Source organism: Heterodontus francisci, chromosome 2 (genome assembly GCF_036365525.1).
Source record: "Heterodontus francisci isolate sHetFra1 chromosome 2, sHetFra1.hap1, whole genome shotgun sequence".
In the NCBI taxonomy this organism is placed as follows: domain Eukaryota; kingdom Metazoa; phylum Chordata; class Chondrichthyes; order Heterodontiformes; family Heterodontidae; genus Heterodontus; species Heterodontus francisci.
In genome coordinates, this window is record NC_090372.1 from 134,230,111 (window position 1) to 134,248,257 (window position 18,147).

Below are 18,147 nucleotides of genomic sequence, written 5' to 3' on the forward strand. Positions count from 1 at the left end.
AAAAGACTTGTTGAACCTTTGGTTTTCAAAGCTGTTGTTGGGATGTGCTGGCCCATCCTTATTTATTTCCCATCCCTGATGGTCCCTGAGAAGGTGGTGAGCCTTTTTCTTAAATCACTTCTGTTTGTGTGTTGGAGCTGTTCCCACAGTGCTTTTAGGGAAGGTGTTTCAGGATTTTGACCCAGTGGCAATGAAGGAACGGTAACGTTTGTCCAAGTAAGAATGGTGTGTAACTTGGAGGGAAATTTTGAGGTGATAGTCTTCCTATGCACTTGTAGGCCTTGTCCTTCCAGGTGGTGTAGCTCACGCATTTGAGAGTTGCTGCCAAAGAAGCTATGGCAAGCTGTTGCATCCTGTAGATAGTACACACTGCAGTCATGATACATCAGTGGTGGGGGGAATAGATGTTTAAGCCAGGGATGGCATATCAAGGGGAATGCTTTGTCCTGGATGGTGTCAAGCTTCTTGAGCGTTGTTGGAGCTGCACCCATCCAGGCAAGTGGAGCATATTCCGTCACACTCCTGACTTGTGCTGTAGGTGGTAGAGAGGCTTTGGGGGTCTGAAGATCAACCACTCACCACATCCCTGCACCATCATGAATATAGAAATTTGACTATTTGTTTACAGTCAAGGAAAATAAATAGAATATGGTCTGAGAAAATGTAATTCTAAAAGACAATTTATGCTTGCCAATTTACGTTCTACTTAAGATTGTTTTCATGTTTAGGAATGAGAAGAGTCATTTCATAAATGTGAAAACAGCTCATGATTGGTGGAACTGGAGCTTTAGTGCCTTGTTACATGGCCTGTACTGGGACACATGGTACAACAACGCTGCAGCAAAAAGACAGGTAACTCGTACCCATAATCAACAACATGCTTTTGAATTAACTTCAGCTTTTCGGAATAAACAGTTTCCCGTGTTAGAATATGCACCCTGTTACACAGCAAGCTGTTTCATTTGTACATTTAGTTGTTTACTCTCTTCAAGTTGGGTTAACTTGGGATTTTCAAGAGACTGAAGCAAATATATTAAAACTATATAGAAATACTACCTTCTTAACCACAATCCAGCTGCTAATGACATAATTTCTCTAATACATTTGCCTGCAATGAAGATGTAGCTGCATTTTAATGTTAGAACTCGGATGTGCAATTGGCCTCAGAATCCCACTACAAAGAAATAGAAAAATCCACTAGGGTTCCTTCTCCTGATTGCTGTGCAAGAAAGTTTGTGTGTATAAATGAATGTTGAGTAAGAATAGAATAAGATTTTTCTCTCATGGTTAAATTAGCCTGCTAAACCTTGAATTGCCATTTATTTGAGGTATCAAAGAACTGCCAGTACTGTGAAACCATATTCCAGCATGATTAATCACCTTTGCCAGAATAACCATTTTTCAGGTCAATTATTCATACAGAAGTGATGCTGTGTTGTTTTATAACATGATTTCTGTCATTTGTTGTGCTCAACACTCTTCCTTGAAGATAGTTCAACTGCTAATTACAGTTCTAATTACAACCTATAGGCTGGTCCAGTCCATGGAAAGTGCCATTTGATTGGTGTACCATCACTCAAAAAAATCCACATCACAAATAACGCCACCCGTAACGTAAGTGGTTTCATTATGTATGTGTGTGTCTATAATTCTACACCAAAATGTGACTAGTTAATGATTTTTCACTGGTCTTTTATCATTACAGAGCTTTTGTTCTAAAACAAGAAACTTTATAGAAAAAATGTTTTGATGTCTTAAAAAGTGAACGTGAATAGTAGTTAATTACGAAACATATCAGATGATAATCAGAAACTTTTGTTCAACATTTCAAGATGACGTAAGATTTATGCCTGTAGATCATTTAATTTTAAATCTGTTGTATTGTCTGCGAATGGCTCAGGAACTTCAATACAAGCCACAAAATAGCACACAAACAGTTGCGATTCAACTCCCAACCAGTCTATTCTAAACTAAAACATCACTAAAATGTTTGTAAAGTAAACACAAATACGTTTTAAAAAACTGGTCTTAGAAATTTAAGCAATAGTCACTCTGCTCAACAAACAGCAGTAGTGTCAGTGATCCACAGATCTTACTCAACATGGTGCTCCTCAGGCTCCTCACTAACACCATTACTCACTGGCCTAGATTTTGCAATTAGTGGTGAAACAGCAGTGCTTGCCACTAACCTCGAAGAAAGCTGCCTCCAAAGATCTCTGTGGCACGGATTTCCCTTTTCCCAACAGCTATTTACATCTGGCACCGAGTCAAGGGGATCTCTAGGTTTCACCAACAGTGCTATCAGCAAGCAGGGTAAGCAGTCAATCACATTGAAGTATACTCGCAGAGAGTAAACTTGGAAGTTAGCAGCACTTTATCCTTCACTTTTAATTTATATTTCAGATAGCGAAATAAATGATTGTGATTGCATTAAGATACAAGCTAAAATATTAGAAACAAACTTGCAGAAAATTATCATTTTAAAAATGCGTGTTTCTATCATAATGGAAAAATTTGACATTCCACAAATATAAAATTAGCTTTTCAGGCCAACGAGGATGTTTAGCAGCAATTATGAAATTACTAAGCCATTAAAAACCCAGTGACATTTCACTCAGCAAGGTGTAACTTTATCGAGGGTTTTTAGCGTAAGAGTGGAAGTCTTGTCAATTCATAGATTCCCCATTAATTACATTCTTGGGGGTGTTATTATGGGTGGTGTCCCTCAACAGTGCACCCTCTGGTGAAGCATAGAATCACTGAATGCTGCTTTTCATCAGCAGTCTTTGCTTTGTGCTGTAATCTGTTCTTTCCAGTTTTTCTCAACTGTTCTGATGTTTGCAAGAAATGTCTCCTCGCTATCTAAGTCTAAAGATTAATATAGGTTAAATGTTCATCTCCCACACTCTTCCAGTGTGCATCAGTCCTTGAAATACTTCTTCAGCAACAGTACTATTTTTGAAATAAAAACAAGAAATGCTGGAAATACTCAGCAGGTCTGGCAGCATCTGTGGAAAGAGAAGCAGAGTTAACGTGTCGGGTCAGTGACCCTTCTTTGGAATTCCGAAGTTCCGAAGAAGGGTCACTGACCCGAAACGTTAACTCTGCTTCTCTTTCCACAGATGCTGCCAGACCTGCTGAGTATTTCCAGCATTTCTCGTTTTTATTTCAAATTGCCAGCATCTGCAGTATTTTGCTTTTATTTTAGTACTATTTTTGATATGTGTCTTTTCATCTCTTTCGAATGACACTGTTTGATTGATGCTGAATGTGCAGTGAAACCCATTCACTCAGGACGCGTAATGTCTATTCATAAAGCAGAATGTCATCCCATCAATATGGAATCAATATGCGTCTGAGGTGGAAGGGTAGTGTTATAGGAACATAGGAACAGAGGTCGGGTATTTAGCCCGTCGACCCTGTTCTGCCATTCAGTGAGATCATGGTTGATCTGTAACCTAATTTGTAAGTTATTACTCCCTGCTCATGAATTTTCATATATTGCAATGTACCACAAATAACTGAAGAAAAATAGGCACAATTGTAGAGCAATTTTGATAGTGCAGTATCTCTGAAAGGAAAAATTATAATAAAAACCACAATTTCTTGGAGTCTGGTTTAACAGTGTGTGTGGAAGCACTGCTAGCCTCAGCCTGGAAATCACATCCCAAATTCTGGATATTTTTACATGGGTGCATCAGGCTATCAGCCTTTGCACAGGTGCAACAGTGGTGCCCCTTCCTCCCAAATTCAATCTTGTAAGATGGAGCCATTTGCCTGAGATGCTTGGAGGACCTAGGAGCTAAAGAAAACAATTAATTTTGCTTAAGTCTTTGACTCCTAAAGGTGCAGTTTAGCCTCTGAGCAAGGTGGTTAATTTGCTTCAGGATCAGTGATCTTACTCTAGTAAAGGTGTGGGGGCCTTCACAAGATCTCAAAGAGACATGCAGCTTTCAATCACCATAAGTTGCTAGGCCTTTCAAAGATGACATTTCCTGGAAAAGTCTGGGAACTCTCCCAGACATACCTTCTTGAAATGAAGGTATGCAATGGGGTCAGTGGATGGTTGTGGACAGAAGATCTGCCCACTCTTCCTGCATCGGTGGGCCAAGGGGCCTGTTTCGGTGCTGTATCTCTCTATGACTCCATACTGGAATTTAAAAGCCAAGGCAACCAGGGTGCATTCCCAGCATAAATAAAAACATAAAGAAAATGCTGGCAACATTCAGCAGGTCAGACAGCATCTGTGGAGATAGAAACAGTCAACATTTCAGGTCAATGTCCTTTCATCAGGGTCCTGCCTGAAATTCAGGGCCCCGAGAGAGAAATCAGGCTTTCTGACGTCTCCAGGAAGTGCCCATCATCAACTTATACAAAATCAATCAGTCCTTCCTACTTCACACACACTGGGCAGTATATTATGTAGGCGACGGGGTCTCAGCCACCAGCTGAAGAGCCAGCGAAAGTCCCATGTCTGTAGTTTTTGGGAAGGCCTGCCACATCACTTGCCAATCAGGCACTTAACTGGGCACCAGCGGGCCTTCCCCGGCATTGAGGACCCCAGCAACGGAAGTCCCGCCTGCTGAGAGCAGCTGGTCAATTGGAGACCGACAGCTCTTTTACTCAGCAATACCACCACGGAGGTGATGATTGCTGCTGGTAATACATCCACCCAAGGCTTAGGATTTTCAAGGGACCCAGGCCAGAGGTTAGTCATGAGAAGAGTGGTTTTGCGGGTCGTCGGGGAGGAGGGTGTAGGGGGCCGACAGCTACAGTGGGGGGGTGGCGCTCAGTGGGCCTGCACCCTCCCCCCCACCCCCTTCTGATGCCAGGTACCTTGATCAGGCAGTAAGCGCTTATGAACGTGAGACCCCAACCCCAGGAGCCAGCAAGCAACTCACAGGGGTTTGCTTGTTGTGCTCCACGTGTGACGACAGGCCTGTCCACCACTGGGCATTACTTGCCCAATGAAGGGCCTCAATTAGCTGTGGGGTGGGAAGTCCATCCACAGTCCTTCTTGCCATGGACTTAATTGGGGTGGAGACGGGATGGTGGTGGGATCCCACCCGTGACCATCCAGCCTGATTAATTGCTCTCCCCATCTTCAAACTTGCCATGGGGGAGAGCATAAAATCCAGCCCACTGTTTCTGCTCTTAGCCTTCAAGTCTTGAAGACTTGGCTCCATTTTCTCATGTATGTAGTAAATATGCATACCCCAGACAGTAAGATTGGCAGGCTATTTTGTTATGCATTTGAGCTGATTCTGCCTGCACCCAATGTCCATTTGTGCACTTCTAACAGAGTCACAGGACAATAATCCGGATTGGGAACCATGACCACATTTTTCCTCTCCTCTCCTCGTCCATGCTCTCCAAGGCCTTTTATATCACCCAATTCAGATCTGCTAACTCTGAGCATTTCAGGTCGTGAACTTAATATCTTTCTGATCTGTATGATTGGGAACCACACTGTGGTAAAAAGATGTTTTACCTGATCTCTCTACTTTTAGATTCCAGAAGTGTTGTCAGGGTTTATCCAGGACTATGGGCCTCCACACACCACTGTGATCCACCATCCAGATCACTCAAACACAACGAAGCATGTAAGAACTGAACAGTCCAGCTGGTGTGGCCGATTTAATTGCTACAGAGGAAGGGGATCCATTATCAGCCTTGGTAGAACACGGTAAAATACATAGATGTTTTCACAGTTGGTTTTAATATTCCTAAATTTTAATTCTTGTTGATATTACCCACTGAAAGACATTTTTTTGCAGCAAATTAAAACAAGACAGGATTCACAGTGGTTAGAGTCATAGAGTTATACAGCACAGAAACAGGCCCTTCGGCACATCGTGTCTGTGCCGGCCATCAAGCACCTATCTGTTCTAATCCCATTTTCTAGCACTTGGCCCATAGCCTTGTACGCTAATAGTTTTAGTAATTATGTCTGTAAATGAAAACCAGTGTCCTGCACTGACTATGTTACAGTACTAGCTTTCTTTTATGATTTGCTGCACTTAATTTTCTTCTTCTACCATGCATGATCCTTCCCCCACCCCATCTGGCCCACCTTCCTCTCCTTCTTAGAAGGCACTGGGGTGAAATTGGTCTTCAGCCAAAGTGAAAAATGGGTAATAGAAAATCAGCAGACAGTTTTACATCGAGCCCGATTTTCTCTTCCATTGGCTTCAGTACCTTGAGATGCAATTCCACAAAGCCCACTGGGAACTCATCCAAAATTAGCAATATTTTGCATGTGTGAGCCTGATCAATGGAAGTTAGCAGAGCATGTGACTGCAGATGGCATTGTACAGACCTAGAAAAAAAGACTGACAGTAAGAAGCCAGCTGGTCCATCAGCCCTTCCCATTCAGTTGTGTTACAGCTCAGCTTCATGACCCTCAGTGCCCCAAAACCAACAGCAGCCATGTAAATCTCTTGGGAGAGACTAAAGTATAGAGAAAAAAAAAACACTCTTGACCAATTCAAGCAAAAATGAACTCCAGGTAATTCCACTCCCTGAATGCCATCAAAGTGATTTCCAGGAGACCATAGTGACCATGAGACACATCACCCCAATACTCCAACTCCTTTATGTGCTTGGGATACAAAAGTCACAGCCAAGAACTCATCGAGCTTCCTTTTGAATTCTGTGCATCTGCACTCATTACACAAATCAGGGCGGCGCAGTGGTTAGCACCGCAGCCTCACAGCTCCAGCGACCCGGGTTTAGTTCTGGGTACTGCCTGTGTGGAGTTTGCAAGTTCTCCCTGTGACCATGTAGGTTTCTGCCGGGTGCTCCGGTTTCCTCCCACAGCCAAAGACTTGCAGGTTGATAGGTAAATTGCCCCTAGTGTAGGTAGGAGAATTAAGGGAAGGTAGGAATGTAGTAAGGAATATGGGATTAATGTAGGGTTAGTATAAATGGGTGATTGATGGTCGGCACAGACTTGGTGGGCCGAAGAGCCTGTTTCAGTGCTGTATCTATAAATAAATAAATCAGTCATTTAGTCCAAAGGTCTATGACCCTCTGCAGAGGTGGGGGGCAGGATGGGAGAAAAGATCTTCTGACATCTAACCTAGCTTGAGTCCAAGTGCTTATGTAACTTTTATGCATGTTCTCTCATTCTTCTAGCCTATCTAATTTAAATAATCTGTCCACATGGATACAGCTCAGTCCCTTCATCATGTTAAATACTTGAATCAAATTACCTCTGTGCTTTTCTGGAGTAGAAGGATCCACCTTTCTGCGCCTATCATAACAATTAAGAGTTTTTAAACAAGTTATTGACCTTGTGACACTCCTATGAACAATTTCAAGGCCTCTATATCTCCCAGCATGTGAGGTGACCAAAACTGAACACAATATTCTAGATGAGGCCCAACAAGGTCTTGTACGAGTGCTTTTTGCTTTTTGCTTTATATTGGACCATCATAGCCATACATCCTAACACACCATTTACTTTCTCTATAGCCTTTTGCACTGGTCGTGAACCTTTGGAGACCAATTTAATATAACACCTAGGTTTCTTTTCCGCTTAATAGACTTTAATGCAGAACCCTGCCTTAGCCCAGCCACGTGCGTAAAATTATATTTAACTTTGTTAAATGTCATCTGCCAGATGCGGGCTCATTTCCCCATTGCATTTTGATCCAATTGTAATTTTTTTTTTCTTATCCAGAGCTCTGACACGTGTTGTGAAGATTACTGTCCTTACTTGATCTCCAAACTAATGCAGTTTCCTCCAGGGTTTATGTCCCAGCCGGGATGAGTTTAGTCAGCACAGTCAAATGATCCATCACTAAGTTATTTTTTATTTCGAAAAATTATAAAATGTATAAGACTGGTATGGCTGTAGAATTATTCACGGTGACAAGAAGGTTCCAAACCAGTCACAGAGTCACAGGATTTATGATATAGAAGTTTTATAACTGACAACAGCATCAGAACCATGCAATTGATATTGCATTTGAGACTTCCTTTTGAGCTCATCTGCTTAAAAATAATTTTGTTGTGGAGTCTGTGGATTGATTATTGTTTATTGTCGACATCTGAAGTTGAGAATGAGGGTGCTGCCTTATACTCCTGGTATCTGAGATGGAGAGTGAGAGTTTGTCACTGTTTATGCCAGGGTCCGATATAGAGGGTGAAGACACATCACTCTTTTTCTGTCAGTATGCAATTTGGAGGGTAGAGATTTTCTGACAATAAGAAATTATATGTTCTCACTCTTCATGTCACGCTCCAACATGATGGAATTAAACATGGCATGTTATTGTTTACTGTCAGCATCTGAACTTGAGAGCGAGGTTTTGTCACATTTTACTATCAGTACTTAACATGAAGGAAATAATTTGTCACTGTTTACTGTAATGTTTGATATGGAGCACTAGACTACATTGTTGTTTGCTGTTGATGTCTGTGTTGGCAATGTGGAGCACAATACATGCAATGTGACATAGAGTGGTTGGAACATGGATATCAGAGACTTGGAAGAAGCATCAACTGGTTTATCTCTGCCATGTCATTTGAGAATTGTGAAAGATAATATTTGTCGCAGAATGGATGGTCTACTCAATAAAATATTTTCCTGGTGTAACGTGAGCGTTTCTATTTTTCTGTGTAAAATATGTTTTCAGAAATTATAGTTGAATTTTGGACTTTAAGTCATCTGGAGATTGCTGAACTTTATGGTTGTTTTTTTAAAAAAGGAAGGTCAACAGAAGTTTGACCAGTAAACAAATCTTACTGGAAAGCACCTGCTTGCAAAGAACCTAGCAGGGGATTGTGTGTTGACTTAAAGAGCTATTGCTTATTGACAAGCCATGATTTACAGCTGTCACAGAATTGCTGCTGAACAGTTTTGTTTCATTTTGAACTGTTAAAAAACCAGCTGGTTTGGCTAAAAACAGAAAGAAATTTGTTGCCATGAGAAGACAGCTGATATCTCTCTTTGAAGAATCCTTGTATCTTTAAAACAATTCCTGCATCAAGTCATACTGTTGCCTTCTGTATTTGAAGAAATCCTACATGTTTGTAGAAACCTTGCATCTTTGAAAGGACTTTACGTTGAATGTGTGAGAATTGAAACCTTTGTTGCTGCACACCTGATGTAAGACCTACATGAAGCCTTCTGTAGCTGGATCTCTTGAAAGCGTACCCAGACTGTTCAGCAACATCACCTGGAAAGAGCTGTTCTAGAAAGGTTCCTAGTGGCAGTCACCTATTCAAATTTGGAACACCTCACCCAAACAAAAGACTTCCATGTCTTCTCTTCAGGCTAAGTATTTTTTTTTTATATTCTTTCTATTTCTTTGTAACAGCTGTGAACAAAAATCCTTTTCTCCCCCGGTTAACCGGTTGTGTTTGTGAGCGTGTGTGTGAGGACTAGAATAAAAATAAGGAGCTTTAATATTTCAATTCACATGTATGTTTACTTAATTATTGGTTAAGATTTGGTGTATAATAAACGGACAATGTTTTGTTTATTAAAGAAACCTAGTTCCCTTTCCACCTTCACCTGGTCTTATTGTAACAGGGTTTAATTTTAAACACACAATGTTTCAGCTTCCCCTTGGTGAATCCTTGTTCACCACTTACTAATTATAAGGCAAAGAAACCAGCACAAACAGGCTTTCTTAAGTTTAAAGAAGAAAAGTTGAAATTTATTAAATTTGAACTTAAACTCAAATTCGGTTGACGCCTACGGATATACAATGCGCCCATGCTAGCATGCATATATGATACACAAATGCAATTAGAGACAGAAAAGAGCAGAAGAAAAATAAATTGGAACGGGTTGAGGCAATATCTGAAGAGTTTTTGTTACGGTTCTTCAAGCTCACAGTCGAGTCCTTGATTGTAGGTAGATCTCGCTTTTCGTTGGGGCCCAGTATTCTTCTTGTTCGCTGTAGGAGACTTTTCTGTCTTGGAGTTCATGTGTCTTCAGTGGCTTCAGAGGCTTGTGGGAAAGAGATGGGAGCAGACTGGAGAGATCTTCTCAGTCCAGGATCTTCTCACTCTCAGTTCATAAGAACATAAGAACTAGGAGTAGGCAATTCAGCCCCTCGAGTCTTCTCCACCTTCAATACGATCATGGATGATCTCACCTTGGCCTCAACTCCACTTTCCTGCCTATTCTCCATAACCCTTCAACCCATTTCTAATTAAAAATCTGTCCATCTCCTCCTTAAATTTACCCAATGTCCCGGCATCCACCGTACTTTGGGGTAGTGAATTCCACAGGTTCACGACCCTTTGACAGAAGTAATTTCTCCTCATTTCTGTTTTAAATCTGCTACCCCTTATCCTAAAACTATGACCTCTCGTTCTAGATTGCCTCACAAGAGGAAACATCCTCTCTATGTCTACTTTGTCAATCCCCTTAATCATCTTATATACCTCAATTAGATCTCCTCTCATTCTTCTAAACTCCAGAGAGTAAAGGCCTAAACTGCTCAATCTCTCTTCATAAGACAAACCCCTCATCTCTGGAATCAATCTAGTGAACCTCCTGTGAACTGCCTCCAACTCAACTACATCCCTTCTCAAGTTAGGGGACCAAAACTATATGCAATACTCCAGGTGTGGTCTCACCAATGCCTTGTACAGTTGCAGCAACACTTCCCTACTTTTATACTCTATTCCTTTAGCATTAAATGTCAAAATTCCATTTGCCTTCCTTATCACCTGCTGTACCTGCAAACTAGTTTTCTACGATTCATGCACGAGGACACCCAGATCCCTCTGCATCGAAGCACTCTGAAGTTTCTCTCCATTTAGATAATAATTTGCCTTTCTATTCTTCCGACCAAAATGGATAACCTCACACTTATCCACGTTAAAATCCATCTGCCAAATTTCGGCCCATTTATCTAATCTATCCATAACCATTTGTCGATTTCTTATTTCTTTATTGCAACTTACTGTCCCACCTATTTTAGTGTCATCTGCAAACTTGGCTATAGTAACTTCTATCCCTGCATCCAAATCATTTATAAAGATTGTAAATATTTGGGACCCGAGGACTGAACCCTGTGGCACCCCACTAGTTACATCTTGCCAACCAGAAAAAGACCCATTTATCCTGACTCTCTGTTTTCTGTTGGTTAGCCAATCCTCTATCCAAGCTAATAAATTGCCCCTAACCCCACGTGATCCTACCTTGTGTATTAACCTTGTGTGCGGCACTTTATCAAATGCCTTCTGGAAGTCCAGATAAACTATATCTACAGGATCCGCATTATCCACATTGCTTGTTACAGCTTCGAAGAACTCTAGCAAATTCGTCAAACATGATTTACCCTTCATAAAACCATGCTGACTCTGATGGATTGCGTTTTGACTTTCTAAATGTCCTGTTATTACTTCCTTAATAATGGATTCTGTTGAACTGTTTGTACAATTCAGAAAAACCCAGGTTGCCAAGCAGGTTAGTCATGTGACTAACTGGTCTGACCATGTCTTGGATTGTACCACCTTAGCAGTCTCTGGAATGCACCTCTAACACACAATACCTGGTGATCGAGGCCCATTGTGGGTTGAATGTGTCAGGGAATGGTCCTTTGTCCTTCCACTCACTGTCTGTTAATATGCAAATGTGTTTTCCAGCTGATCTGTTTAACAAGTCCTTTCTTCACTCCAATAACAGTTTAAAATCAATGTTCATGACAAAATTAATGTGCCTCATTCTTGGCAGGTGGGGGCCTAGCATGACACCAAGGTTAATTTAAAGGGTTTGGCAGCACAATTGGTGTTAGAATTAAAATCCGGAGCTAAAACAGCAGAGATAATTGAAGTAATAGCCCAACAGTTGAAATTGGATGAAGAAGAATGCATATCAGAGGGTAGTACAGTTGAATTAGCTAAAATTCAGATACAAATGAAAAACTTGAGCAGGAACAGGAAATGGAAAAACTTAAGCTTCAACAGGAAAAAGAAAAAGAAACAGCAATAGCATTGGAATGACTTAAGCCTGAATTCCAAAGAGAAAGTGAAAGAGAAGGAAGGGAATTCGAACTAAAAAAATGGCACTAAGATAAAGGGGTGGTCTTGACTCCAGTACAAGTTCTGGTGGGGAAAGGTCTGACTCCAGTTCAGGATCCAGTGGAGAGCTGTTTAATTTTGTGCAAGCCCTCCCTAAGTTTAAGGAAAGGGACGTAGAGGCATTTTTCATTTCCTTTGAAAAGATAGCCAAACAAATAAAATAGCCAAAGGAATACTGGACACTGCTTATGCAAAGCATGTTAATGGGCAGAGCTCATGAAGTTTATGCCATGCTTCCTGAGAAGGCTTCTGCAGATTATGAGAAGGCAAAAAAGGCTATTCTTGCTGCATATGTTAGTCCCTGAAGCTTGCTGACAGAAATTTCGGAACCTCCAGAGACTGGCTGGGCAGACTTATATAGAATTTGAGAGCGTAAAGCAAATTAATTTTGATTGTTGGATAAGGGCACTAACGATGGAAGCCACATATGAGAATCTTGGAGAACTAATTCTCCTGGAATAATTTAAAAATTTATTCCCTCCAGTAGCGAGAACTCATATAGAGAATCAGAAGGTTTCCAGGGCCAGACAAGAAGTGGAAATTGCTGATGATTTTGAACTTGTGTATAAGCCCAAACCCTTGTTCATCACCCCCACAAAGCCAAGAAGGATAGATGGGAGGGTGAAAGGAAGGCAAGTAGCTGGGCACCAGAGGCGACAGCTGGGAAAGACCGAGGATCCCCTCCTTAGGCCAGAAAAAAAGGTGCCGAGGTTGGAAGTGAAGTCTGCAAGGTGGAACATGTTCGCTCTGAATGCTGGAAGTTGCAAGGTAAACCCATGGGATTAATTGGGGTACACAAAGCTAATGCAAAGGAAGGGGTTCTGGCTGAAAGTACAGCAGATCAGACTGTAGCTATGTAAAGCCAAAATCAAAAACCAATGTGAGTGTAGGGGTTGAGAATAAGATACCTGAGAGTTATCGGGAATTCTTGTCTAAAGGAAACATAACTCTTTATCCCTCAAGTGAGGCAGGCAAACCTATAGTTATACTTAGGGATACAGAAGACACTCAAACTCTTTTGCTGGAGAAAGGTACAACATTTCCACCAGAGAACGCCCTGAATGCTAAAGTTTTAGTGAATGGTATTGGCAGGGAGTATATACCCATACCTTTGTATCGGACGCACCTAGAGTGTGACCTAGGGCTGAATTTTCCCAGCCCCTTGATGGGGGGGTTGTGGCTGGTGGCCTGTAAAATACTTTCGGGGGGAGGAGTGAAATTATCAGGGTGGGGAAAACCTTTTTTATTGGCTGTGGAGATGGTGGGAAGGGGTTGAAGGGCAAATGTGATGAGGTTGTGGGGTGGGGGGGGGCAAGTTCGGGGTGGGAAAAAAGTCTAATGTTTGTCACACTGGTATATAAAACAACCATTGCGGGGGTTGTGAAAGGGCCTCCAGCTTTTGATTATTTTTTTCATATGAATTAACATGCATTTCTCTTTAGGAATTCTAATTTTTGCAAAGGGCTCTAAGCCCTTTAAAAATGGTGCTGGCGCCTGCACGGTGGTGCCAGACGCCATTGCTGGGTACAGAGTGACCGCCCCCTCTATGTCATAGGGGGCGGGCGCTCTGTCCCCTCCATTTAAATGAGCCTCCGCACGAAATATCGTGGAGGCTCAGCGGCAGCGATTCCGTGTTGGAAGGCCGCCAACTTGAAAGCGCACCACCACGATGTGTGGCTCACTAATAAAATTCAGCTCCTAATGTCTAGAATGGTAACGATAGGAGTTGTCCATAGTTTGCTGGTGGATGAAGCTGACCCTCTCCTGGGGAATGATTTGGCCGGAGCAAAAGTATTAGTTTCCCGTAGTCACCGAGAAACCAAGTGAAGTTAAAAAGACAGAACAGTTACAGGAAAAGGTTCCAGGAATTTTGCCTTCATGTGTAGTAACCCGAGCAATGGCTAAACAAGTTCCATTGTAGGAGGTACAATTGGCACCAGAGATAGATAGCTGAATATCTGAAACTTTGGGGATTTAGATAATCCAAATGAAATGTTTAATAAATCTTTTCTGATCACAAATCAGCAAGCTGATCGAGAGTTAAATAAAGTGGAACAATAAGCTCTGACAGAAGCAGAGCTAAAAGGAGTTCTAGAAAACTATTACATTAAAGATGGGGATCTGATGAGGAAATGGAGATGGCCTCACAGACCTGCGAACGAAGAATGGATGGTTGTTCAACAGATAGCGGTACCGCCTAATTATGGCCGGGAATTATTAAGGTGAGCGCATGTAATTCCTATAGGACATATGGGGATCCGGAAGACCAAATCACGTATAAGTCAACATTATTACTGGCTAGGTCTTTCCAAGGACATGGTGCAGTTTCGTAAGACAAAAACTGCAACCTGTCATAAACCCGGCTCCTCTAATTCCCATACCAGTTATTGGAAAGCCATTTAGTAGGGTATTGGTCGACTGTTTAGGACCCTTACCGAAAGCAGAAGTGGGACACTAATATATACTCACTGTCATGGATGTGGCTACTCGATTCCCAGATGCCAATCCCTTGAGGACAATTACTGCTAAGGCAGTGGTAGAGAAGGTAACCTAATTTTTCATTAGATATGGATTACCAATTGAAATTCAGTCAGATCAAGGTTCCAATTTTATGTCTAAGCTATTTCAAGAAATTATGGGTACTTTGGGTATCACACAGTTACAGTCTTCAGCATACCACCCACAGACACAGGGAAGTTTAGAAAAGTACCATCAGACCCTCAAAACAATGATCAGGGCATACTGTCATGAATATCCCCATGATTGGGATAAAGGGCTAGACTTTTATTTGTCTCCAGAGATTCATCTAATGATGAATAATGTCCTTTTGAATTGGTTTGCGGACATGAGATAAGCGGTCCTCTAAAACTAATTAAAGAATACTTTATTGACAGACTGGGCAGTGCTGTGTTTCTTACAAAGATTGATTTGTTAAAGGGATACTGAGAAGTTCCTTTAACATCCTGAGCTAAAGAAATATCAGCTTTTATCACACCAGGGTCTTTACCAGTGTCGAGTGATGCCATTCAGGCTAAAAAATGCCCTGGCAACCTTTCAGAGACAAATGAATCAAGTGGGAACCAGTGTTCCTCACTGTGTAATTTATCTTGATGATGTGCTGGCATATAATAACACTTGGAAGTAGCACTTGAAACATCTAGAAACTCTGTTTAAAAAAATTACAAGCAGCTGATTTAGAGGTAAACCTCACCAAAAGCAAATTCGCAAAAGCAAGCGTGAACTACCTCAGGCATATAATTGGGCAAAGACAGTTGTTGCCAAGAATGGCAAAAATACAAGCATTGGTGGAGTTCCTTACTTCTAAGACTAAGCGAGAAATCATGAGGTTTTTGGGGATGTGTGGTTTCTACAAGAAATTTGTACCAAATTTCAGCACTGTAGCTGCTCCACTAACAGATTTCCGACAGAGAAAGAAAACCAAGGTAGTGTGGTCAGGGGAGTTCCAGGCATCTTTTGAAAAGCTGAAGGCCACTTTGATCAATGAACCACTGTTGGCTGCTCCAAATGTCACTCAGCCCTTCAAGGTAGCAATTGATGCTCGTGACCTGGGGGTCGGTGCAGTCCTGTTACAAGACGATGAATCAGGCATAGAAAGACCAGTGGGGTACTTTTCAAAGAAACTAAATCGACACCAAAAAAGATATTCCACCATGAAAATCAAACCTTCGGCCTATTATTTGCTCTTAAACATTTTGAAGTCTATGTCCGCTACGACTACAGAGAGACACTGATATATACTGATCATAACCCACTAACCTTTGTGGAAAAATGTAAATCCTGGAATGCCAGAATATTCTGATGAAATTTACTGTTGCAGCTCTATCACTTAAATATTGTCCATATTTCGGGCAAAAATAAGGGTATTCTAGATGCTTTATCGCAAATTTAACTTTGAGTTCTATGAGTAAAGATGGTATAAAGCAAAATTGTATTAACGACAAGTAAAGAGTGAATGGGAGAATGAATGTGAGTATGTGTTTTAAAATGCTTTCAAATTCTATTTCTATACATTGTAATGAAACACATTCGAAAATGGCGTTTCATTTCTGCAAGGATGGAGTGTTATGTGAGTGTTTCTGTTTTTCTTTGTAAGATATGTTTTAAGGAATTATAGTTGAATTGGTCATCTGGAGATTGCTGAACTTTATGGTTTTTTTTTAAAAGGAAGGTCAACAGAAGGTTGACCAGTAAACGAATCTTACTGGAAAGCAACTGTTTGCAAAGAACCCAGAAGGGGGTTGTGTGTAGACCTAAATAGCTATTTGCTTATTGACAAGCCATGATTTACAGCTGTCACAGAATTGCTGCTGAACAGTTTTGTTTCATTTTGAACTGTTAAAAAGCCAGTTGATTTGGCTAAAATCAGAAAGAAGTTTGCTGCCATGAGAAGACAGCTGATATCTCTCTCTCTTTGAAGAATCCTTGTATCTTTAAAAAAATCCTGCATCATGTTGTACTGTTGCCTTCTGTATTTGAAGAAATTCTACATGTTTGCAGAAACCTTGCATCTTTGAAAGGACTTTACATCGATTCTGTGAAAATTGAAACCTTCGTTGCTGCACACCTGATGTAAGACCCACGTGAAGCCTTCGGTAGCTGGATCTCTTGAAAGCCTACCCAGACTGTTCATCAACATCACCTGGAAAGAACTGTTTTCAGAAGATTCCTAGTTGCAGCTACCTATTCGCCTTTGGGACATCTCGCCAAAACAAAGGACTGCCATACCTTCTCTTCAGTCCAAGTGTTTTTTTTTATATATTCCTTCTATTTCTTTGTAACAGCTGTAAACAAAAATCATTTTTCCCCCTGGTTAGCCGGTTGTGTCTGTGAGTGTGTGTGTGAGGGCTAGGCTAAAAATCAGGGGCTTTAATTTTCAATTCACATGTATGTTTACTTCATTATTGCTTAAGACTTGGTTTATAATAAATGGATATTTTGTTTGTTTATTAAGGAAACCTGGTTGGTGTGCTTTATTATGGGGTAAAATAGAGTATCTTTTCTGAAAAGTTACTGAAGTAGGAGCATTGTAAATCACAATGAGATGGCTATTGGCTGGATAATGCAATTGAAAATGAATGCAACAATTCATTTTTCTGTATAAAGGACACTTTTAAATGTAGCCATTTTATTAAAATAATCTATGAATGCACTGTTTATTTTTTCTAATAGTGCAGAATGAAGTAACATTTACTCCAGTATTCACAGTGACCCCTCCCTCAAATTTTTAGGCATGAGGCTTATGCAACACTCCTGACACTGAAGGAAACTGAGTGGATTGATAAGAACACCAGAGCAGTGATGGTAGAGTTCACCCTCTACAATCCTCCCACCAACCTCTTCACCACAGTATCTCTGCTGGCAGAGTTTCCACCGTTAGGAGGTGTTCTTCCATCAGCTAATATAGAGTCGGTCAGCATTTATCAGAAAAACTCTGTTCTGGACTATTTCATCATGGCTTTTGAGGTGAGAATTTCAGGTAGTGGGTTGAAAAATGTTGGCCACTGTTCTATGGATTATGGATGAATACATTTTGGGGGGAAATAATGTATAAATAAACGGACAACCAAGGAATCTTCTTCAATTTTATTACCCCAAATCTATATTTTGAAGTTTTTTTTCACTTTTGGTAGAAACCAACTTAATTGTTTCTTTGTGTGAGATTCCAAATTGATGCAGAACTAGGACCCATATGCACTCGGAGTTGAATTGAGTGCCCAGTCTGAGTTTGATTAAAACCACTTCAAGAAATGAAATTAGTTCTCTAACTAGTATGCAAATTTCACCAAACTATTAATTGCGCAACATAAATGAAACAGTTTAAAATATTGGAGAAAGAATTTCATGCAATTTGAAGTGTTTATTCCTTGAATAAAATATGCACTAGCATTTTACATTCATTTTACTATCATTGTGCTTTGCAGCTTTTGTTCCTGGTCCTTATTCTACTTCATCTGTACTTCCAGCTGTGCAGGATGACTCGGAGAGGCATACTGAGTTACTGGCAGGAGCCATGGAACTGGCTGGAGGTTAGAAACGTATTGCAGTAAATTGGTTTGCTTTAATTAAGTTAGGATTTTT

At 40.8% G+C, this 18,147-nt stretch overlaps 1 protein-coding gene across 6 annotated transcripts in view; it reads left to right on the forward strand.

Annotated features, from left to right (window-relative positions):
- Window positions 1-18,147, forward strand: part of LOC137347091 (polycystin-1-like protein 1) — a 433,612-nt gene that overhangs the window by 373,318 nt on the left and 42,147 nt on the right. For 5 of the 6 annotated variants that reach the window (XM_068011179.1, XM_068011196.1, XM_068011185.1 and 2 more), the window contains 5 exons: window positions 729-852; window positions 1,531-1,614; window positions 5,511-5,686; window positions 17,298-17,532; window positions 17,991-18,095. In XM_068011179.1, the coding sequence (XP_067867280.1) occupies window positions 729-852; window positions 1,531-1,614; window positions 5,511-5,686; window positions 17,298-17,532; window positions 17,991-18,095 (724 nt within the window). Of the gene's footprint in view, window positions 1-728; window positions 853-1,530; window positions 1,615-5,510; window positions 5,687-7,684; window positions 7,904-17,297; window positions 17,533-17,990; window positions 18,096-18,147 lie in introns of those variants that run through there. The other variant, XM_068011215.1, reaches the window with a different exon arrangement.